The sequence below is a fragment of the Podarcis cretensis genome (assembly GCF_951804945.1).
Source record: "Podarcis cretensis genome assembly, chromosome: Z".
Taxonomy (NCBI): domain Eukaryota; kingdom Metazoa; phylum Chordata; class Lepidosauria; order Squamata; family Lacertidae; genus Podarcis; species Podarcis cretensis.
The window spans coordinates 7,134,564-7,159,802 of record NC_137184.1 but is presented as its reverse complement, the minus strand read 5'-3'; the positions used below and the strand labels follow the sequence as shown (position 1 = coordinate 7,159,802).

At 44.8% G+C, this 25,239-nt stretch overlaps 1 protein-coding gene across 1 annotated transcript in view; it reads left to right on the top strand.

Moving 5' to 3' along the window:
• PAPPA (pappalysin 1) overlaps positions 1–25,239 on the top strand; it is a 251,942-nt gene that overhangs the window by 215,062 nt on the left and 11,641 nt on the right. The window contains exons 19-21 of the mRNA XM_079961901.1: positions 1,662–1,771; positions 11,140–11,211; positions 14,608–14,706. Of these exons, the coding sequence (XP_079818027.1) occupies positions 1,662–1,771; positions 11,140–11,211; positions 14,608–14,706 (281 nt within the window). The remainder of the gene's footprint in view (positions 1–1,661; positions 1,772–11,139; positions 11,212–14,607; positions 14,707–25,239) is intronic.

The following is a 25,239-nucleotide window of genomic DNA, read 5'->3' as shown; positions in this document are numbered from 1 at the left end:
GTGTGCCCCCAGGTGAAAAAGATTCCCCACTCCTTATCTACAAAGATAGTCCCACATTGGAGAACTCCACCCCACTCATTTTGCTTCTTTGTGGTGACTATTCCAGTGTGGGTGCAGTGCCAGCTCCAGGTGCAAGGGGACTTGGCAACTCCTTACCCTGCTACAGTGGGGCCCTCATATGTTGGAAGCTCACTTCCACCTCTGGTTTACAGGCTGCTGGTAGCATCAGCAGGCAGCAGTTGCACTTTGGCACCCAGTAGGTTGCTGTGACCACCAGCCATCTAAATTAACCTTGGTGATCTGCACATACATAGTACCATCTGACGACTTCTTGTGGTTAAATCACAAATCCAGTCTTCCAGCGTGGGAGGTAGCAGAAAGTGTCATTGGGGATGGGTGTGTGGAGCCCAGTGGTTCCCCAAGCGTGTTTGGTGCTAATGGCCCCGTGTGTATGAACCATCTCCTCTGTCTTGTCTGAGCTGGAAGATCTGGCAGCATCTATTCTCTGAAACTCCCTGCCTATTGATATTTAGGCCAAGCCTTTGTTATAATGCTTTCTTCATTTGGCGAAAGCCTTTTTGTTGTTATTTGTTGTTATTATGTTGTTACAGCTTGATTACTGTAATTCGCTCTATGCGGGGCTGCCCTTGAAGCTGTCCCAGAAACTCCAGCAGGTACAGAATGCTGCAGCGAGGCTCCTCACGGGGTCTCTGCCATGGGAGCATATTCACCCAGTGCTTTTCAAGCTGCACTGGCTCCCGGTGGAGTACAGGGTCAGATTTAAGGTGCTGCTTTTGACCTTTAAAGCCCTTCACAGCCTAGGACCCTCATACCTACGGGACCGCCTCTCCCGGTATGCCCCACGGAGAGCCTCAAGGTCCATAAATAGCAACACCCTAGTGGTCCCAGGCCCTAAGGAAGTTAGATTGGCTTCAACCAGAGCCAGGGCCTTTTCAACACTGTCTCCGGCCTGGTGGAACGCTCTGCCTCATGAGACCAGGGCCCAGCGGGATCTGATTTCTTTCCGCAGGGCCTGTAAGACAGAGTTGTTCCGCCTGGCCTTTGGCTTGGAGCCAATTTGATTCCCTCCCTCCCTCTCTCTCTCTCTCTCTCTCTTTTTCTTTCTTTTCCTTCTCCTCCTGCGATGAGGCTACATTTTAATATTTTAATGTTCCATTATTTTAATGTTGTATTTTATTTTTGTTTTTAAGTTGTAATCATTCTTCTTGTTTTTATTATTGTTTGTAAGCCGCTCTGAGCCCGGCCTTGGCTGGGGAGGGCGGGGTATAAATAAAAAATATTATTATTATTATTATTATTATTATTTAGGTGAGCCTCCCCATACATTTTATTATGTGCATTTGTTTTTAAATTCTGTTGATTTGTATCTATATTTTGATAATTTTATTATATTCTTAAAGTCAGCTTTTATTGCTATTTTAAATGAACATTTTATCCAATTTTATGTAAATCACATAGAAATATTTTTGGAGTAAGTGGCATAAAAATGTTGTGTACAATGAATGGGTGATTAATAAACTGCTTGGGGGTTGAATACTGCTTAGAGGTTTCTTTTACAATCAAGTGGTATACCACTTTAAAAAATAAATATATAATGGAGCCTCCCCTCCCCAATCTTCCTTTTTTTCCCCTTTTTGAAGGAGCTGAGTGTACCATCTTGTGCCCAGACCATCCTAGTGAGCCCATCCTGTTGCGTGCCAACGAGACATTACAAGACATCCAGCATTGGATGAACCCTCCAAGAGTGAAGGTCAGTGGATAGTCCCAAGTGTGATTTGATGGATAGATTGTTGTGGAACATTGACCCCCTCATGGGCTTCCTAGGTAGGTTTGGTTGCAACAAACCCAGCAGATAGTCTTGAAAGCGGAACTGGGCAAATTCATGGTCAGGGAGAAGACCATCAATCAGCAATGGCCAGGATAATAAACAGAAACCTGATGTTCAGAGCAGGGGTACTGACTCATGGGGCTTAGCTGTTCAATATTTTAGGGTAGGGAGCCCACCACATCCCCATGTGCAGGGCACATGTTGTGTGGCATGGCACCCAGCCTCCTCCCAACCATGGGGTGCTCTGGCACATGGCTGCCTCCTGACAGCATGGTGCAGGATTCTGCACTGTGGGGATGAGGCACAGCACATTACCTGGCCTATCCCTTCTGTGTGGGGCGCTGGGGCACAGGGTAACACCCAGCCTCCTACTGACAGTGTGGGCCTTCTGCCAACCATGCACACAGGTGACATCAGGTCCCCTCAGTCTTTGGCACAAAGTGGCACTGCTAGTTCAAAGGTAGCTTACCCCTGAATACCAGACACAGTGTCTTGTTGCCTTTATGACTCTAGTTGGTCACTGGGTTCTTCCAGACTGCTGTTATCTTATAGAAGGGATTAAAATGCATACTAGAATTTTAGGTTTGCACTTTTAAAATGGATTAAAACATGCCATCATGCAACAAATCTACCTTAAAAAAACAACAACTGGACTCCCTTTTTTGTTCAGAAATTGATGGAGAAAAGCATAGGAAAGTGTGGCTTGGACAAATGACTAATGGAAGGTTATGTAAGTCATTATGTATGTTCATTGTCATATAGGCAATCCACACATCAGAACAAATGGTCACTAAAGACTGGACCTAGTTTGACCACTGCATAAGCACTGTGCATGCGAATCAGGATGAATGCTCTATAAACTCGTTACCTAGGGGATCCCAGTGAGGGAAGCATGATCCTGGACTAGCCATACATGCTTATCCTTATGGTATTATGGGCAAGTGTTCAAATGTGATGGAGAGGCAGTACGTTTCTGAGCACTATTCAAAATGTTGGTGCTAACCTTGAAGCTCTAAACAGCTCTGGCCATGTATGCCTGAAGGAACGTCTCCACCCCACCCTCCATCATCCAGCCTGGACACTTAGTTCCAGCTCTGAGGGCCTTCTGGTGGTTCCCTCACTGTGAGAAGTTACAGGGAACCAGACAGAGGGCCTTCTTGGTAGTTGTGCACTCCCTGTTGAATGCCCTCCCATGAAGTGTCAAGGAAATAAACAACTATCTGGCTTTTAGAAGATATCTCAAGGGAACTTTTTAATGTTTGATGTTTTACCTTGCTTGATGTTTTAAGTTGTTGCCCAGAACAGTTGGGGCAAATCAGTCAGATGGGCAGCATATAAATTATTATTGGTATTATTAGGCACATTCAAGCAGTGACTTGCTTTCAGGTAGGGGTCAATCACTTGCCAGCAAATTTAGGCTGCACAATTATAGCTGATTTGTATTTCCGGAGGAGAAAGGATTTTTTGCAATCAGAAAGGTCAGTGATAGGGAAAAGCACTGGGAGGGTTGGGTGGCTCTTGGCTATCATCTAATCTTCCTACAATGCTACCTAGTCTCCTTGCAAACAAATCAGGATGAATGTTCATTTAGTAATCTGTGCCATCTAAACTGACTGTAATCGGGTCAGGTCGAATGTTCAGTAAACAATGAGTTTAGATCTCCTATCACCTTCCGCTTCTCCCAGAAGTCCAAATTCTCAGGCTTTGTTTATCTTAAGAACATAAGAAGAGCCTGCTGGGTCAAGTCAATGGTCCATCCCTTTTGTCATCCTTTTCCCACAGTGGCAAACCAGATGCCTCTATAGGAAGAAAGCCCACAAGCAGAACCTGAGCACAAGTGCACTCTTGGCTCCTGCAATTTCCAGCAACTGGTATTCAGAAGCATTGTTCCTCCAACTGTAGAGGCAAAGCATGACCAACATGTTTAGTAGTCATTGATGCCCCTCTCCATGCATTTATCTAAAAAAGTCATTTAGGCTTGTTGCCATCACTGCCTCCTGTGGCAGCGAGTTCCATAGTCTAACTAGGCACTCTGCGAAGAAGTGTTTTCTTTTATCTGTCCTGGATCTTCCAACATTGCACATTTTCTAAGATTGCTAACTCAAAAACCTTGTCATTGAATTGGCTGTTCTGAAGATAGGGATAGAGCATTCACAGTCTATTTCTCGTCCATGCCATTCACTTCTGTTAATCCATAAATCTGCTCTCTGCTTCCCCATCAGTCTATGATTTATTTATCTTTTAAACACATAAAAATTCCCATTATTTTTGCACTTTTTCTGGGCTGAATGGTACACCATTTTACCTCAGGTCTGCATTTTTCATATGCTTTTTAATCTGAAGCATGCAGTTTTGTACACACTCGGGTACATTTATTGAATTGAGAACTATTGCAAAAGGGTGTGTGTGTAAAAAACTGACACGAGAACTAGCTCCAGATTTGTACATTTGCCTGTGAAGTCCAAATCAGGTGGGTCCTCTTAAAATAGCAGGCTGAACAGAGTCCTTGAGCATCCAGATTTGGAAACAAAATAAAGGAAGGGAGGAATGACCGACCTCAGACCTCAAGATAAATTTGGAATTTACATATCTACCATGGCCATTGGGGCAATTTCTTGCAGAGAATAGGACCAGAGAGTGGGTGGCCTACAATAATAACAGCCTACCCCCACTTACAGGGCCTCCTGTCACTCTTTGCACCACACAGCACATTAGAAACTTCCTTATCTACATTTTAGAGGCTCTTTCTCACCATATAGACTTTCAAGTGGGGTTTCGGGGGGGGGGGGGTTGGTTTTTTGGTTTTGTAATTCACTGTGAAATAAAAATCCTGGCTTGAAAGTGTTGTAGCTTTCCCCTCCCCCCTCCCTCCCCATTCTGTCCTCCTTTATTGATGCCGTCTCTTGAAAGAAGCCATAACGACTTTTATACCTACATATCCCTGGAGGGCTCATTAGGTAGCCAGAGGAGGGGAAATAACTGGTAGTAAAAAGGGGAAAGCGGCCCAGATTGTGGGGAGGTGACGGAGAGAAAGGCTGAAGTATTCCAGGAATACAGACCAAAAAAAGGAGGAAAAAATACAAGTCACTCTCACCCTCAATGGGAAGAGGCATGCAGAAAATCAATTCAGGTTAGGGGTGTGATGACTATTCCTTAATTTTGATCATTTATTTCAAAAGTCACATGTTCAATGCAGCTGGACAAATCACCGAGAGGGTGCTCCCTTGGCTGAAGATTTGCACTGTTTCAATGCTCTTCAGAATGCCTTTCTTCCTCTGGCTCCTCCTCCTTCTTGCCCTCATTTGCCATTCATTGCCCTCATTATCCTCAACTTCATTGCCCACATAGCTGTTCAATCCAGTTGGCTGTGACAATCCACAAAAATATGACCTAGTTCACACAAAATCTAAACCATGGTTTAGCATTATGTGTTAACCCAGCCCAGCAGCTTAACTATGGTTTTTTAACTATGGTTTGTTTGTTTGTTTGCTTGCTTGCTTGCTTGTACCCCGCTCATCTGACTGGATTGCTCCTGCCACTCTTGGGCAGCTTCCAACATACAGTCATACTTCGGGTTGAAGTAGTTTCGGGATGAATATTTTCGGGTTGCGCTCCACGGCGACCCAGAAGTAATGGAGTGCATTACTTCCGGGTTTTGCTGCTCACACATGCGCAGATGCTCAAAATGATGTCATGCGCATGCACGGAAGCGGCAAAATGAGACCCGCGCACGCACAGACACGCAGTTGCATCTTACGTTTACTTCAGGATGTGAACGGGGCTCTGGAACGGATCCTGTTCGTATCCAGAGGTACCACTGTAAAATGAAAACAGAGCTAAACATCAAGCGTTAAAAACTTGAAGGTTTTCCACTAACCAGGGTTTATAATTCATTTATAAACCATAGTTATAGCTTTGCATTTTGTACAAATCCAGACCTCTTTAATTTTAACTTAAGTGAAGAGTGACAAAAAATTCAAACCACTCTCATGTCTCATCTGCTCTCACTGGTACTTTTAACTATTATGTAATAAAACAAGGTTTAAGTGATCATCCACCAGACACCCAACTTAACTATTGTTTAACTATGTTTAACCATGGTTTAGTGTTACATGCAAACTAAGCTTTTATCTACAAATGTTTCTATGATGCTGCCACACCAGATGTTGGATAGTGATATTGAGGCATTCAAATGGGCTTCCACAGGCAATGGAATGAAATAGTGCAAATTAGGACAGTGAGGGTGAAGATGGCAATGTAAACAAAGAAGATGACTGGAATAACACTCCTATGTTGGAAATGAGTGTTGAAAACAGCTAAAAATGAATAGTGCTTTACAACACTCAAGGAAATGATCGTGGAGTGAAGCAAGTTGTTTATGTTCAGCCCTAATTCAGATTTGTTTAGATGATGAAGGAGGAAAATGTCCTTTACCCTTACTGTCCTCACCTCATTTGCCTGTAACATGGATTGAAATACCATTTCTCTTCTAGGGATTAAGATCACTGGATTGCTACAATCACCTACAAGCTTGCACTCCCCCACTCCCACAACAAGCATAAATTGAGGCCTTTATGAAAGGAATACATTTCCCAAACTACTAGAATTCAATTGAAGATCTTCTGTAGCAAGTCACCAAAACAGTGTGCAGCTATCTCCCTTTATATGCCTACCTCTGAGAGACAGAATGCCCAAAACTCACAGCACAGGTTTAACAAATACAATGGTAGGGATGGCCACAAGGAAATATGGGCTAGATTGTAGGTGTAAAATTGAAGGCAGCTGTAAGTGTTGGGTGTTGGAGGACACCCATGGCACCTGTGTGACATAGGTGTGTCTTGTAGACAACATCAGTGACCAGAAAGCAGTGTATGGGGGTCATTTGCAGTGCCACAGCCACTGGTTAGCCAGCTGAGAGTGAGTGTTATATAAGACAGGGCCATTAGACTTTTACGATGCCTGTTACCACCTTGAAAACTTTCCCTCTGGAATTGAAACCAGGTTGGGGCCAAATGTAACACACTGGCATTTGCTGCAGCCGACACACATTTGCCTTGCAGCTGCTGCTGCTGTTAGCGCAAGGACTTGGTATTGCTGTCTTCAAATAAATATTATTAAGAGGAAGAATAGCAACAGTCATTCTTTCCACTTGGAAAAACTTTAAGGCTGTAATCTTGTTTATTTTAAAAGCATTTCTGAATCGTTTCATACGTCAAAAATCTCTAAGCGGTGTACACGAGGTAGGTTAGGTTGATAATGAACTGGTCCAAGATCACCCAGTGCGTTTCAGGCTGAGTGGAAATTACCCCTGTGCCACACTAGCCTCCTTCTCTGCTTTTGTCAAAGAGGATGTCTGGAAATGCCACTCTATTAGGGATGTTTTTGACTGTATGTAAGAGAAAGTCTTGCTATCTTCTTCTCCCTTGTGTGCCAAGTCTCCCAGACTCCGCAGATCCCTAAGGGGTGAATAACCAAGTGAGACAACAGCATATAGTTTTATGGGTTCCAATAGGTCACAATCAGTTACAGTTGTGAACTGTTTGGCATAGGCATCGGCTGAAGCCAAATTATATCACTCCAGCCTGGGACAGCATCTAAGGGTAAATCACCACTAGGGGGCGCTATGACCTACATAAGATAGGGGTACCCCCAAGGGGTCTCTATTGGAGGAGTGTCATAGCCTGGATGTCAGACAGAAGCCACTCCTCACGAATCCCTTTAACAGGATACCATTAACCAAGGAAGGGCAAGCAGAGGCTACAACCTCCCCTCCAGCCAAAACCAAGGCTTACCCAGTACCTAACCTCACGAAGTTGTAATGATTGCTATGAGGTAGGCAAACCAAATGGCCAGTGCCAATTTGCCAAGTGGAAAAATTCCTGCCTGGCCCCAATATGGCAGCCAAAATGATCCATAGCAAGGTCATAGTATGAATTGCAACAAAATTAGAGGGAGGGAGATCCGGGAGAAGAAGGGACTGCCAGGCTGCGCCACAATTTATACCGCCCCTCCTGGGAGCAGGCCCAGGTGGTGCTGATTGGCTGGCTGGGCCTGCCCCCAGGGAAAGCCCATCCAAGACCTGCGGGCTCAGGTCAATCGCCAGTAGGTGGTCAGTTAAACCCCGCCCCCCTCACCAGATCACTGCAGGGCCCATGGTCTGGCCGCAACCCCACTCACCAGATAAGGTGAGAGGAATTATTGGCACCTCTAAGCTGGTTTGCCCTAAGGGTTCAGGGGGATAGAATCTATTGCTTTTCCCGCTTCTCATTATCCTGAGGCCCATCTTGATGACTTCATCAATCTTTCCAAATATTAAAAAATAAGAACATGCTCCTCTATTCCTCATCTTGCAGTAAATAAGAGACTGAGATGAAATGAAATACTATCTTCCTGTTTGTGGCAAGCACTGGCCCTTCAGTTTCCAGAGGGTTGTCAAGGACTCAATTGGGAAGGCATCTGACCCAAGAAAGAGGGGCCCCTGCTGAATTTTGCAGTCTTCTCGCTCACTCAGCAAATAAACAGCATGGGGCTCTCCTCCTCCCCGCCCCCCTGCCCGGCCTTCCCCAGACTCCTTTTCCTTCCATTTCACACAGACCAGGCCTGTTGCAAGACAGGTGGAGCAATCTGGGCCCTGAGTAATAGTGGAAAATCCGAGTGCATCGGAAAGATAAACAGTCCTGTGCAGATAGTATAAAAGTCCTTTTTCTAGCACATACCAGGTAAGCCTCAAATGACCGAAACTGTAAAAACACACCAAGGTTTCCCCACAGACAGATTAAATTAGCCTTCAGAATTAGCAGGGGAAAGGGTAAGGTATGTGTGTGTTCATAGACCACCACACTTTTCATAAAAACCTGATGAGATTGAACACATGCAAAATAAATGCCACCAGTGTGTTGCCATAGCTTGATAAAATGGTATCCTGTCTCTCAGTATCCTGTTGCTCAGTGGAGGAGCATCCACCTTGCAGAAGTCGCCACAGGTTCATTCCCTGGCATCTTCTGGTAGGACTGGGAATGTCAAGTGTATGAAATCCTGTTAGCCAACGTAGACCGTACTGAGCTATGTGGACCTATAGTCTGACTCCATGAAAGTCAGCTTTCTATGTTACTGTCTCTTAAGGAAAAAGCCATAGCTGAGCAGTAGATCATGGTAGAGCATCTGCTTTGCATGCAGATGCAAAGTTCATTCTGTTCTCCCCGGTTCAATCTGCTCTCCAAGAATTTTCAAAGATCATAGACAAAGGCTCTGAAATTACACCGACAAGGGAGCTCCCTTAGTACCCTTGGATGTCGCTCATCAGGCCCTGGAGAAGAACAAAAAATAGAGTGACTCAGAAGCTCTAGATGAGTGCTCAGTTCCTTTATTTGTCCCTCCCCACCCACCCCAGGGGTGGTGGTGAACTTTACAATACCCTCTGAGGTATGTTAGATTTTTCTAGTGAGTGATCTTCAGGCATAGGAGCAGCCCTATCATTAGGCAGAGGGAAGTCGTGACCTCAGGCAGCTGATTTTGGGTGTCATGAAACGACAGCACATTATTAGTACAGTGGTACCTCTGGTTGCGGACAGGATCTGTTCTGGAACTCCGGTCGGATCCCGAGGTTTCTGCACCCGGAGGTGCCTGTTCTGCGCACACATGTGGTGCGATAGAGGGCTTCTGCACATGTGCTCGTGGCAAAACCTGGAAATATACTTCCGGGTTTGCCACGTGCGTATCCTGAAGGATACATAACAACAGGGGCACAGAAGTAAAAGTACTACTTACTTACATATTATATTTTTACAGATAAGAATGGGGAGGGACGCTAACAGGATTTTACTGCCTTATGTCTTGAACATCATATTAGCTACGTCCATCAATTTCAGTTGATCTACTCTAAGAAGAACTAACCTTAGAGACAACACCAGCGGTGGAGCATATGCCTGCGCTGCCCAGGGCGGGTGCACTCCTGAAGGGGGCATGGCATGGATGGTGCCCTTCCATGCACGGGATAGCCGCTCGAGTGTCTGGAGCGGTGTGCGCGCCCTGCAGCTGGGGGGGGGGAGGGAGCAAGCTGCTCACAGGGGCGGAGCAAGCCACCCATGGTAGACATTTGGCGTGCCAGCCCGCAACTCCCAAGCTGTCAAAATGAAGGGTGAAGGGGGGAATTCCGCCAGCAAAGTGGTGCAGCTCCCCCCTTACCCCGATGGCTCGGGGTAGGCTTGGGAATCGTGGGTAGGCGGCGCAACGAATGTCATCCCCCTCAGTGAGGGCACCCGGGGTGGTCCGCCCCCACCCCCCTTCCTACGCCGCTGGACAACACTACATCAATCTACATCAATTTGCATATGATGAAAAATAGTGCTAACTTTAGAAAAGCATTCCTTCTTTTTTAGGTGATGCACATGTGTATCACAGGAAGCCTCCTCTTAAACATGGTGCCCCAATTTTCTCTCACACAGGAGGGGAACCTTCTTCTCAGATGACCCTTTTATTCAAATGTTGCCCACTTAATTGACTTCTTTAGTCAATTAGCATGTATTCCAGTTTATTCATTCTGATACATCAGCTGAACATTCTAGCCTGACAGATGATGATGATAATAATAATAATAATAATAATAATAATAATAATTCACATTTTATGTTTGCCTCAAGGTGATTTTCAAATGTTCCATGAATGCAGCTACGGCATACACAAACCTTTGACTTTTACAGAGCTCTTCATTCACTCAAGCCTAGGAAGGATTTCATATTCTCCCATATTAGGTTCACTCATAATATGGTTAAAGATAAAGATCATGAAATGGACTATATTTTTGTGTACACCTTTTTATCATTACAGGGAAAAAAATGCTTTTGTGTCTCATTTTTAAAGTTTGCATTTTTTAAAAAAGTAAAGTTTAGTTGTTGATTTATTTATTTTTAAGTTTCATTAAGTTTTAGTCTTTTTACTCTGATGAATAAAAATGATGTCCTGTATTAGTATGAGTATGTACTCAATAAATGTTTGCACTTAAAAAAATCCCAGGGTGCACACACACCCTAACGAAATGTGCTGTGCCATCTGTGGCTGTAGCTCAGTTGATAGAGCACCTGCTTTGTATGCAGACCACCGCAAGTTCAATCTCCAGGAGCAGGGATGCCATATTTAAAAAGTGAAAATCCAGACACGGTTTGGGGCACAGTTGTGAGCTTTTTAAAGTTTTGCCCATAACTGTAATGAGCTAGATAGACCAGTGAGTCTGACTTGATATAAGACAGTTCCTTCTGTTCCTAATGTCTCCATGCTTCCTTTCCTCCATCTAGAACGTTGTCTGCACCGCTGAACTCAAGTGGTATCCTCATCCTGCACTGATCCACTGCATCAAGGGTTGTGAGGTGAGCATCCATGAGCCAACTCTTGCATATGTGTGCATGTGTGTGTTAAACAAAGCAATACTAAGAAGAAGAGGAGGAGGAGGAGTTTGGATTTGATATCCTGATTTATCACTACCCTAAGGAGTCTCAAGGCGGTTAACTACTGGTCTAGAGTTTAAGACATTCCTAATCCTACCTGGAGATCTCAAGGATTGAACCTAGGGCCTTCTGCATGCAAATCAGATGCTCTACCACTGAGCTATGACCATTTGCCTAATAATAAATTAAGACTCCAGCCTTCAGAGCTGATTTTAAATAAGAACATAGAGAGCTGCCATCCACTAAGTCAGACCATATAGCTCAGTATTGTGGCTCTCCAGGGTTTCAGATAGGAGGCATTCCAAGCCCTACCTGGAGATGCCAAGAGTTGGAACTTTCAGTGTGCAAAGCAGATGTTCCACCATTGAGCTACAGCCTTTCCCCAAAATCCAGTGTCTTCAAAAACCTTAAACTCTTAAAAAATAACCCCCACTGTTTCTCTTTTCTTTATTACCTCTTCTCACCTTAGAGCTTTCTGGTGACACTTACATCACTCATTTCACACTTCTCCTTGAACTAAAAATTACCTGCAACAAATTCCAGTCCCCCCTTTAGAGAAAAGACCATGTATATAGGAAGCAGAGGATTGAAAAGAAAGGGAGGAAGAGATGAAAGAGAATCTTAATACCTATGATTAGAAGTTGTCTCACTGTTCCATTAATAGATCTGTGTTTACGCTTTGCACTTAACTCATCTCCTTGAAATTAGCTCACTCGCTCTTGAGGTGTGTATGTGCATACAGGCATAGTTCTGGCCAAGACGTGTTATTTTCACTCCCTGGTACAGCTACAAGATTTGATTAAGGGGGTGTGTGTGAATTTTCCAGTAGGTCTCCTATGTTTGCTTAAATTCATTGCAAAGCTACAGAAAATGGATGGGGGTGTGAGAGATGGTGCTCTGAGCACCTTGGAGGAAGCCAAACAACAACCACACAACAATGTGCAATCAAAAGATGCCAAGGTGTATACATGTGAATGTATTTAAATGATCCTCCTAGCCAGTCTTCCCCAAGCTGCTGCCCTTCAGATGTTTTCAGACTACAACTTCCATCATCTGTGACCATCAGTCATGCTGGCTGGGTGTTATGGGAGCTGTTGACTGACATCATCTGTAAGGAACCAGCTTGGAGAAGTCTGGTTATTTTCTCCCTGCACTGTTGGAGGCAGCAAACCTCTGAATGCCCATTGCTGGGAATCACCAATGGGGAAAGCACTGTTGTACTCAAGTCCTGCTTGTGAGCCTCCCAGAGGCATCTGGGTGACCCATGTGAGAACACGATGCTGGACTAGATGGGCCTGTGGAAGAGTTTTGTTGCTGTTTTAATTTCTCTTCTACTGTACAGTGGTACCTCGGGTTAAGAACTTAATTCATTTTGGAGGTCCGTTCTTAACCTGAAACTGTTCTTAACCTGAAGCACCACTTTAGCTAATGGGGCCTCCCACTGCCGCTGCACTGCCACCGCACGATTTCTGTTCTCATCCTGAAGCAATGTTCTTAACCCGAGGTACTATTTTTGGGTTAGCAGAGTCTGTAACCTGAAGCATCTGTAACCTGAAGCATATGTAACCCGAGGTACCACTGTATTGTGTTGCTGTACAGTGCCATAGAGTCCATCAATGAATAAAGAGGAATTTAGAAATTTACAATGAGCAAGCTGACAGCTCTCCTGTCATGGTACTCAATGAAGGGCATTGATGCTCCCCTCTAACCCCTCAAGGGCAGGTTTACGTATGGAGAGAGGAATAACTGTGATTTAAAAACTTATGGGGTCTAAAATGTTTCACAGTGTCCCCTTGAAATATTTATGAGCTTGACCTTGGCTCCACAGAAAGGATAGAGTGCCAAAATGTCCTCACTGATTGTTCTTCAGATGTCCCTATGTTTTATTTCTCCTGCTATTAAAAAACAAAACAAAACAAAACCCCACACAATTAATTAGCTGCAAACAAAACAAGGGCTGCTTTTAGCTCCCTACTTCATTTTCCAGAGACAGTTTCTTCTTCTGAAAGGACAGCGTGTGTCTCCATCTAGGATTAGCGGAACAGGAGAGCCCTAATGGTCACATAATGGGAACTGTGGGATGCAATTAAGTGACCCCCACCTGCAAAAACAGCAGCAGGCAGGACAGTTTCATGGGGAAACAATGAAATGGTGTGATTTTTGTGCAAGCAGCCAACTGTGTTGTAAGTGCGTAAGAAGAGCCCTGCTTCTGGATCAGGCCAAAGATCCATCTAGCCTAGCATTGTATCCTCACTAGGTCAGCCAGGTGACCCAGTGAGATGCCTGCAAGTAGGACCTGAGCACAACAGCGCTTTCCCCACCTTTGAATGCTAGTAAATGGCATTCAGAGGCATACTGCCTCCAACTTTGGACATGGAACATCATTATAGGTAAAGGTAAAGGTACCCCTGCCCGTACGGGCCAGTCTTGACAGACTCTGGGGTTGTGCGCCCATCTCACTTAAGAGGCCAGGGGCCAGTGCTGTCCGGAGACACTTCCGGGTCACGTGGCCAGCGTGACATCGCTGCTCTGGCCAGAGCCAGAGCCAGAGCCGCACACGGAAACGCCGTTTACCTTCCCGTTGGTAAGCGGTCCCTATTTATCTACTTGCACCCGGGGGTGCTTTCGAACTGCTAGGTTGGCAGGCGCTGGGACCGAGCAGCGGGAGTGCACCCCGCCGCAGGGATTCGAACCGCCGACCTTTCGATCGGCAAGCCCTAGGCACTGAGGCTTTTACCCACAGCGCCACCTGCATTATAGCCACATCATTATAGCTAGTAGTTATTGAAAGTCTTCTCCTCCTTGTATTTGTCCAATCCACTTTACAAGCCACCCAAGTTGGTGGTCACCTACTGCATCTTGTGGGAGTGAATTGCACGCTTTAAGTATGTGCCGTTCAAAAGTGGAATTTGGAAGTCAGAACCCATCAGCCATTCAAAGGCAACTTCAAGCCCTGCTTGGCTGGGCGTGGATTTACCTTTGTGGCACAGCATGCTGCATGTCACAGGAGAGGTGAAATGAATCACCGGTTGTAATAGTGACACCAGGTAATTGACCAATAGGCATGGTCCATCAGCCAGAAGGCCTGCTGGGGTATAAGTGCCGTTGTGCCCAGGTCTTGTTTGTAGGCTTCCCATTGGGGCATCTAGCTGGCCACTGTGAGAGCAGGATGCCGGAGGGTCTGGGCCATTGGTCTGATCCAGCAGGGTTCTTGGATTCTTAAAGGCATGATATAGGTTGCAGCAGTATTATTATTATTATTATTATTATTATTATTATTATTATTATTATTGTCTCAATTTGGCTTCTTTCTTTCAGCCTTTTATGGGAGACAACTATTGTGATGGGAACAATAACCGAGCCTTTTGCAACTATGATGGTGGGGACTGTTGTGCCTCAACAGTGAAGACTAAAAAGGTAAGCTGGCACCCTCGTGGTTTTATAGCAGCCCTCATATGGAAGAAGAACACTAGAGGGAAGTGTATTGCTGTTACTTCATTAGGGCAGTGTTAGGCAACCTGTGGCCCTCCAGGTTCTATGGAACTACAACTCACATCATATCCCTAGCCACTGGCTGTGCTGGCAGGGGCTGATAGGAGTTAAGGAGGCATCTCAAAGGCTACATGTTCCTCATCTCTGTTTTAGGAATGTCAGTGACAGATCTCCTGTGGATAGTTCTGGGTTCAAAGGCATAGCTTGCTTTGTTCAGATGTGCCAGAAAGTACTGGTACATTTGGGGATGTTTTATTTCCTGTGGAACATGCTGCCACTCTTTTTACTTGTTTCTTGTCTTGATGCTGGGCCTTAACTACCATGATGTGTTAGGAGAGCACCAATCAGAGTTAATATTTTAATGGGGTTAAATTACTAGCTCAGTGGTAGAGTGAGTGCTTCTCATGCAGAAAGTCCCATGTTGATTCTCCAGCCTCTTCAGGTAGGGCTGGTGGTATCCCCACTCTGAAACTCTGGAGAGTCACAGCTGCCAGTCAGTGTAGATAATGGTCTGACTCTGCATAAGGCAGCTTCCTATGTTCCTAGTAGGTAACTGGCTGATTTCTATCCTGACTCACTTCTGTTGAAATGGAAGAAGCACTGCAACACTAGAATAGAACTTCTCCAAAGTGGAGTACACAGATCTGCCAGAAATTCTTAAAAATATTGGCCGTATTTAAACAATGAAATAAATGCACAAAGTATTGGACATTTGGTGTTTTTCTGCAAACACTGAGCAATTAGTACAAAGTCGACGTGTTCCCTGGCTAATTCCACTTGTAACAGTGAATCAAAATAGAGGTCAAAATGTACTGTCCAAGTAAAGTAACAAAGCTTTTGGTGAGATGTGAACACATCTGGAGCGGATAGCGGAGTAAAATTATCTATATCAAAATTTATCTACATCAGAGGTAGGCAATGTGGTGCCCTTTGTATCTTTTTGGACTGAAACTCCTATCATTTTTGGCTAATAGTTATGCTGGCCTGGCATGATAGGAGTAGGAGGCCAACAAAATCTTTAGGGCATTATACTGACTATCCCAGATCTGTATATTTGCTCCAAAACAATTGAATTGAATGAATACAAGCACATTAGGAGAACAGAGAGCTGCAATACTGAGCCATACTTTTAGTCCGTCTAGCTCAGGATTGTATAAACTTATTGGCAGGATTGTATAAACTTATAGGACCTTCTGCATGCAAAGCAGATGTTCTGCCAACTAAGCTACAATTACCATTTATTGTTTGATGCCTTTTGTTTCTGCTTGGAAATTGTGATTCAGTTTATGCCCCTCTTTGTAATGTGTGTTGTTCTGTGGCTTCCAGGAGCTTGCAGGTACCTGTTCGGTTTCGGATTCAGACGCTGGGTCATTCGGACAGTGGGGCCCAGCCCTGAGAAATATTTTCCTGTGTGATCAGGGGCATCTAACCCATAGACATGAGTGGCGGGGGGCGCCAGGGCGCCAGATTTTGGAGGGCACCACAGGCTGAGTGTCCGGGAAGGAGAGTCAGGGTGTGCTCCCTTCCCCGATCTGGGGCAGCCCACTCCTCTCCTCTCAGCCACCCATTGGAGTGCGCTGCATCCTGCTCAGGGAAGCCCCTTTGTGTCCCCTCCCTCTGGGGCTGCCTGGGCATCTGGCGGGTGCAATTGGGGGCAGGCGCGACATGGGGTGGGCATGTCTCTCCCGCCCCTCTCTGGCCGCGTTGCTGCCTGCGCGCCTCTCTGCGGAGTCTGCGAGAGGAGCAGGGAAGCACCCTGTGCAATTCCAGCACCGAGCAAGGATGGGAGGCTGTCTGGGCCGCGATCTGGGCGCCTCTTACTTACATGCAGCACCGAGTGCGTGTCAGACCATGCAATGTAAACGAGCTGGACCGAAGTCCCCCCCCCCCCTTAAAAAAGGTCGACAACTCTGGGAAACGGGGGGGGGGGAGGGGAGATATTTGCACCACAGTGCCAGATATGCTTAAGACGGCCCTGTCTGCGACCCTTGACTGTAAAGCAGATTCTTTCCATCGTTTGCTGAAATAGAGTAACCCCACCTGCATCCTTGCTTTGCCCTTTGAGGTACTTTGTTAGTGGAATGTTAAAATGGTATGTTCCAAAAGGGGGAGAAGAATGAAAGGCAAGAGAAAGGAGGGTGTTATGTATCAAAATACTCTGACTGCTTTGTCTTCCAAGCATGATTGTGCCACCTTCACAAAAAACAAACCTAGAATGAACTTGTATGTGAAGGCCAGACTAAGGAAAGTGGAGGGGGAAAAGAAAGGAAGGGCATGAGAGAGGAATTTAATAAAGTTTGCATATTTAAATATGAATCTGCCTAATTTGCACTTTCTGAAACGACATGCACACCAGAACACAGCCACCTTTCAAAATTTACACTTCTCCAAATTTTGCAATGCAGTTTCCCACCCCAATAATATGTACAGAAATGCATATAACCAAAGTAAAATGCACATAAAAGATACATACACTTGGGAAAACAAAGTAGAAAAATTCACTATAGCTAGGGAAATTGTCTTGCAAAAATGTGTCTATTAGACAAAATTGCACTAAAAATGTGTCTCTTAGGAGAAAATTGCAGTAAAATGCTGACAAATTTTCACAAGGACTTAAAAAAATAAATATTACAACCTGAAGTGGAGACCTGAACTTAATACTGGAAAACAAAGAAACTGAAATGGATGGTTTGCCTATCCCTACCAGTTTGCAAAGGTTTTTCAAGACACACGCTCCTATGAACCAGGCAGGCTGTCTTGCTAGTTCAGCAGGAAGGCAGTGTGTAGCCAGCCAGCAGAATGAACATGTTAATCTACTGAGCCGCTTGCCCTGCAATTGACCTGGGAGCGTCTTTGAGGCTCAACAAAGAGTGTTCCATCCAGCCTTTCCTAACTAATGGCAGGGAATGGGGCCTTCTTCTAAGGATCCAGAGGGGATAAGGTCCTCCATTAAGGACAAACAAAATCCTATTTCCTTTTAATGTCTGCGACCTCCTGACCCTCCCAAGATTCCCAGCTCCCTCATAGCTTGAATGCTTAGTGAAGCTTTCTACCTTCTTATTTTCTCCACTGCATAACAATTGTAAAGGGAGACAAATGCTTTAGAACAGCAGAACTACACTGTTAAATTGAGCAAGCAAGCCAGCAATTGTGTTTGTGTGTGTGTATTGATGGTGGAGGCATTAACTGCATACCTCTAGGGTGATTGTTGACCAGAAAGGGTTGGATTTTGCAGACATATTTGCAAACCATTTGGTACCTGTTTATTTATTGTATTTATTGGTTTTCTGCAAAGTTATAAGCAGAGCAGCGTGTGCTCTCTCTCTCTCAACATTTATTTGTATACTACCTAATCAAAAAGAATAAACAGATAAAAGACCTCTAAGCGGTTCACATAAAATAATCTAAAACATCAAACTCTTAGAACAAGTGGACATAATAAAATTATCAAAATATAGATAAAATCAAAAGCTGAAATACATTGGGCAGCAACCAAAGGAATATAGCCCAGTCCTCTGCTAAAATGAATATCAGACAACTACATTTCAGTTTCACATCTAAACACAGATGTTGGAAAGTGTATGGTAACTAGGAGATGATATATTAGTTAGATATTATCCTTCCTTACTCAAGTTTGTGAGTACAGCAGAGTACATCCCTTTGCAGCAGAATAGGAAGCTGTTGATTCAGCTGGTTACAGCCTTTTTGATGAAGCAACCAGGATGCCTTGGTGCAGCCTGGAATCTTCCAGGTATTTCCCCCTTTTATCCCACTTAAAACAATAACAACACACAAAGAAGTCTTTTTAGAATAAAATAACGTTTACTCACAGATCACATTCAGTAGCAATCTGTAGGTAAATTTGTGTGTGTATAGGATGATGGCGTCAGAAGCAGTGGTAGAAAATGCATGATGAAGGCAAACGAGCAAGATGGAGTAAGAGAGAGAGAGATACAGGACCAGCCCGTCTTATAAGTTACGCGCAGTTTTGACAGGAAGTTCTCCCTGTTGGATCCACATTCCACTGTGTGCCCATTCTAGCAAACAGGACTTTGCTGCTCTTTCTGGATATCCCTCAAAAGAGGAAGCCTGTTGTATCACCTCTGAATCCCAGTTGCTGGGAATTGCACATGGGGAGAGCACTTTTGCACTTGTGTCCCGCTTGTAGGCTTCCCATTGGGGCATCTAGTGGGCTGCTGTGAGCAGAGGATGCTAGACAAGATAGACCTTTGGCCTGATCCAGCAGCTAGACTATTCATATTCATATTCTTGTTTATGTTATTTGTGAATGGCAGTGGTCACCTTCTTTCTCCCTAAAGGCCAGGCGGTTCTTGGTCACTGTGGCCACAATTCCTTATCAAATATTCCGGGATTCTCAACTCACCATGACATATCTTTCCACTGCAATGTTTTCTTCATAGGGTTTCCTGCCCACCGTGAGTGGAGTTGGGGGGGGGGAATTATAGGTTGTAATAGTGGACTGTTTTTTCATTACATTATTAAGATCCAGGATAAGCATCACAGCACTTTTTAAAAAATGACTCAATTCTTTGCTTGTTTTTACATTGATGTGTGCCACCTAAATATATATATCACACACACACACACATCCTACTTCCATCATCTCTGACTAGCTAACTCAGAGATCTTGGAGCACAGCATCCTGGTAACATAAGGATGCTTGAATAATGCAGTCTTTGCAAATGCATAGGAACATAAGAAGAAGCCTTATACTAAGTCAGACCATTGGTCCACTTAGTTTTGTCTACACTGACTGGCAGTAACTCACAAGGACCTCTCCCAGCCCTTCTTAGAGATGCTGAGGATTGAACCTGTGGCCTTCTGCGTGCACAGCATATGCTCTACCACTGAGCTATGGTCCTTCCCCAATAACCATTGGTCCTTCTAACTCCATATAGTCTACAGTGACAGGCAGCTCTCCAGGATTCCATATCTTGGGTGAGAAACTGATAAAACAATAATGTTCTAGACAAAACACGGTGCCCTTCAGATGATGTTGGACTCCAGTTCCCATCAGCCTTAGCCAGCATGGTCAGTGGTCAGGGGTAGTGAAAGTTAGAATCCAACAATATCTGAAGAGCTACCCCTGCTGTGCTGAAATATGTTTGCATTGGAAGACACAGGCAGCCAACCACTACTGAGCTCTTCCTGTCTGGTGTATAATCTGGCTCTGTGTGTGTGTAACTTCTCTTGCTGGCTGAGAAAATCTGGATTGCTTTTACTCACCTGCTCTCTCTTTTGTCAGGAGGTTCCATGGCTGGAACGACCTCTCCTCACAGTCCACATCCGCGAATCATGAATAATGAGCTCATTCTAATTGCAAAAAGATGGGCCTCTGTTGCCTCTGCCAGAACCATTGCTTCCTTAAAGCAAGGATCAGGCCATTGAATTCCACAATATTGCCTCACTACAGACTGGGAGGGGAATAACGTAGCACATGTGCTTTTAGCGATTCCGTTATACATCAGATACACACAGAGTATCAAAGCAATTTGGGGAAAAAGAAATGACCTACATGTTTATTTATTTATAAAAAGAGGCCATTTTAAGTTGTCAGTTCAACAGTCTTTTGGCTGATTCGCAAAACAGGTGCTGATCTTGGAATGGAAGCGCACATTTTAGAGAACCTGACACTGTTTTATCAGAAATGCACATAAACACAAATTGCAGTCTGTTTACAGCAGGAGTGGGGCAAGTCTTTCTTCCACTGAGGGCTACATTCCCTTGGGAGTAATCGGTTAGGCGGATTACATGCTGGAAGTATGCAAAGCCAGAGCAAAACAAGCAACCCTTTCTCTCTTCAGTCACCCTTCTTTGCTCTTTTTTCTGATAGTGGAGGGACAGATCTCTGTTACTTGCAGAGGGTTTTCCTCTTTCCCTATTCTTTTCCCATCAGCCTACCTGTTCTGACCCCCCTCTCATCCATCCTTCCCTCTCTCTTTCTCTGGGCTCTCTCCCTACCCATGTGAACTGCAGGATGACCACTCCTCCTTTAGCAAAAAAACCCAAAATGCCCAGGGCAGATGGGATTTGACTCAAGCAGTCAACCTGACATGTTTGCATAGTGATAGTGAATACTTGGTAGTGAATAACTGGCAGAAACCAAAGTAAATTTATGGATGTAATGCTTGGAGAATATGGTTATAGGTTCAGCAGTAGCTGGCAAGTGGGTGCTTACCTGACCTCCTGTCATGGGCACCAGTGTGACTTACTGGTAGGAGGAGGATCAAGGTAGCAACAAGGGTCTGGTGCAAAGGCACCATTGCAAACACCAGGTCAGCTCCACCAGGACACTTGCCATGCCCCAGCCTCACCACTCCTTCCTCTTCCCAGAATGTTGCAGCGATACTGGTGATGGGAGCTCAGGTGATCACTCCCTTCTCTGCTGATTGCTACTTGCATAGGCATCTGGTTGGCTGGTGTGAGAACAGAGTGCTGGGCAAGGCTCTTTGGTCTGATCCAGCAGGGCTCTCCTGATACACAATAGCTAGGATCTAAAATAAATCATACTACAATATTTATTCTCACACGGATCCCTACCAGGGGTGCCCAAACTTTTTTCAAAGAGGACCAGATTTGATGAAGTGAGCATGTGTGAGGGCTGGCCCAAGTTGTTGGCCTTTTTTTAGGATTGAGCTTTTGAGGGGATTTTACCCCAGGAAATAAACTAAATCTACTGACAACGTCGTTCAGGTTTCCCTCCCCCCCCCCCCCCCATACAGTGGTGCCTCGCAAGACGAAATTAATCTGTTCCATGAGGCTCTTCGTATAGCGGTTTTTTCGTCTTGCGAAGCAAGCCCATTGACAGCTTAGCGGATTAGCGCTATTAGCGGTTTAGCGGCTTTTAGCGGATCAGCTGATAAGCGGCTTATCAGCAGATCAGCTGATAAGTGGCTTAGGGCTTAGGAAAAGGGGGGAAAAGGGGGGGGGAACCCCGCAGGAACTCGCAAGACATTTTCGTCTTGCAAAGCAAGCCCATAGGGAAATTCGTTTTGCGAAGCGCCTCCAAAACGGAAAACCCTTTCATCTAGCGGGTTTTCCGTCTTGCGAGGTGTTCGTCTTGCGGGGCACCACTGTATAGGAAAAAGAGGAAGAGAGAAAAATATCCAACAATTTTAGGAATTTCATGGTGCAGAAATGTTCTGGGACTTGCTTACCCTTAGAAATGCGTCATTTGTGAGCTATTATCTTCAATATTCTTATACCACAGCGAGATGTTAAAGTCCTGGAAATTCCACATAATTCCAGCATCCACCTAAGAAGTTCCTTAGTTTGGAAACGTGCTGTTTCATTATCTCATAAGTTTAGAAGGTCAGGTTGTGGGAAGGCTTGGGTGGGGCATTTATTTATTTGTTGGTTTGCTTGCTTTTGGTACTGTATTTCTTTAAAAAAAAATCCATCAAAAGTTTTGATGCCAGAGGGCATTCCCAACATAAGTTGAAGAATATTCTCCTATTGTCACAACTATGCCAACAATTCTATACTAGAAATTCTATGGTGCATTTGATCTCCTGTCAGAAAGCTGCACAAAAGTACAATGCCACCTGTCAGGGAACTGCCATCAGGGCCGGAGGGAGAGAGCGGGCTCCGGAGGGATCCCAGAGAGTGTCCCGGGATGGGGAGAGGCAGCCCATCTTCTGGGGGAGAGAATCAGCGTAGCACCAGTGGAGAAGGGGGGCAGATGGGGGAATCAGCGAGGCGGTCCCATGACTCCTTGCCAGGGACCAGCGGGGAGCCACTGCAGAGAAGGCCCTTTCTCATGTTGCCACCCTCCAGACCTCTCATGGAGGAGGCACACAAATATATTGCAAAATAAAAGAATTCCTTCCAGTAGCACCTTAAAGACCAACTAAGTTAGTTCTTGGTATGAGCTTTCGTGTGCATGCACACTTCTTCAGATACACTGAAACAGAAGTCACCAGACCCTTCTATATAGTGAGAAGGTGGGGAGGGGTATTACTCAGAAGGGTGGTGGGAATGGGTGATTGGCAGATGGCTGTGATGAGCCTGTTGACGACTCTTAATGACCGCAATAGGTCTTACAGGAAAAAGCAAGGGGTGAAAAGGTGAAAAATGGCTTTGTCATGTATAATGAGATAAAAATCCAATGTCTTTGTTAAGACCAGGTCTCTCCATGGTTTTAAGTTTGGTAATAAGTTGCAATTCAGCAGCTTCTCTTTCCAGTCTATTTCTGAAATTCCTTTGTAATAGAACAGCTACTTTGAGATCTTGTATAGAATGTCCTGGGAGATTGAAGTGTTCTCCTACTGGTTTCTCTGTCTTGTGATTCCTGATGTCTGATTTATGTCCGTTTATTCTTTGGCGTAAGGTTTGGCCTGTTTGTCCAATATAGAGAGCTGAAGGACACTGTTGGCATTTGACATATATTGCAGTCCACTTAAGAGTCATTTCTTTTCAATTGTAGATTCCTTCTCCCAGGTAAGCTTAAGATCTTCTAATGGTTAAAAAAAATAAAGGACCCCTGGATGGTTAAGTCCAGTCAAATTCAACTATGTGGTATGGCACTCATCTCCACTTTCAGGCTGAGGGAGCCAGCGTTTGTCCACAGACAGCTTTCCGGGTCATGTGGCCAGCATGACTAAATCACTTCAGATGCAACAGAACACTGTGATGAGTGGCAGAGCACACAGAAACACCATTTACCTTCCTGACGCAGCGGTACCTATTTATCTACTTGTGCTGGTATGCTTTAGAAGTGGTAGGTTGGCAGAAGGTGGGACAGAGCAATGGGAGCTCACCCTGTTGCACGGATTCGAACTGCTGACCTTCTGATCAGCAAGCCCAAGAGGCACAGTGGTTTAAACCACAGAGCTACCCATGTCCACTTCTAACGGTCACATAGATTTATCAAGAAGTTCCATATAAATAACAGATACCAGTCCTCTGTCCCAATGGCCCAGGTGTAATAACAAATCCTCTAGATTTAGTAAGGGATCTAGTAACTTGTGCCTTAAGGGCAGGATCAGCCAATAAACATCAAAACATATCTGCCCTGGATCTCCTACAGCTAGCCTGACTTGCTCACTAAAAATTTGAACATTATTGGTACTAAAATCACATAACAAGTTCTTTTTCTCCCAGGATAAAATGATTCTCTTCAGGCTCATATTCCTAACCTGTGGGAGGCAGCCTAATGGCAGCAGTGGTGAATATATCAAATGCCACCTCCTCTCCTGTAGAACGTATCAGATGTTTAGGGTGGAGGGCACTCTTCGTAGTTCTGCTACCCCCAGAAGCTCAGTGTGGTGATGGTGGCTCAGGAGAGGTCCTTCTCTGCAGCAGCCTCTAAGTTGTTGTTCTCCCTCCACACAGAAGTGCATTTGGCATCCTTATTGTACAGCTTTCTTCAAATTATGAAGACACATCTTTTTACTCTACTCTTTTGTCACGTGAGATGTATATTTTCAGGAACCACCCTTTATGTGACTGCAAGTTTTTGAAAAAAACTGTTTTTAATGTGTTTTAGATTGTAACCCACCAAGAGATTGTGGGGTAAAGTGATGATGAAGAGGAGGACAAGGTCATGATAATAACAGTGGCTTATGTGTTGCTGGTGACACGCTCAAAAATCCATGGCATTTGATCTTTTGTCAAGTGGGAAGGAAAGCACAGTTCATTCTAAGGGCACATCCGTTACCTTGACTTTTGACAGTTGCAGTATTTTGTTTTGTGGGACCCGCCTCTTCATTTGAATTCATACTGTCCTGTTCCATTTGGAACAGTTCTCCTTGTTTTATAATTATAAAGGGCTTTGCTTGTTTTCATATCTGTATATTATTCCCAGCCTGGGACCTTATGATGAAGGGTGGGTACAAAATATTGTACGTGGACAAATATGTCGGTGGTCCCAGGTTAAGTCCCCTCCTAATGAGATCTGAGCATGGAGAGCCACTGTCAGTCAAAGTGGACAATACTAAGTGTGCTGGGTCATAATTAACTGGCAGGGCACAAAAGTTGCATGTTTAAGTTTCCTAGCATCGTCAGGGAGGATGGGGAATGTCCCCTGCCTTAAGCCCCGGAGAGCTGCTCCCAGCCAATGCTTGCAATTCTGAAGTAGACGGACCAATGCTCTGACTCTGTTTAAGGAAGCTTCCTACATTCCTATGCCCAAAGTCTCCAAGAGCCCTGGCAAATTGTGATTTTATGCCAACCTAGGATGGCCACAGCAGTGAAGGGCTATTACCTTCCAGCCCTACTTATAGGTTTCATGGAGGCATCTGATTAGCTGACACTGGAAAAAGATTGTGGCTTAGATTTGTTTTAGTGTGCAGTGGGGCTTGGAGGATCTCACCTTCCTCTGGCCTCCTCTGTTGGCGATGAAGCTTCCAGTGCCTATCATGTTACTAGACCTTCAGTGTTCCCTCCCTTCTCTCAGCATAATGTTTTCCTCTGTGGTAGGACTTCTGGAATCTTTCC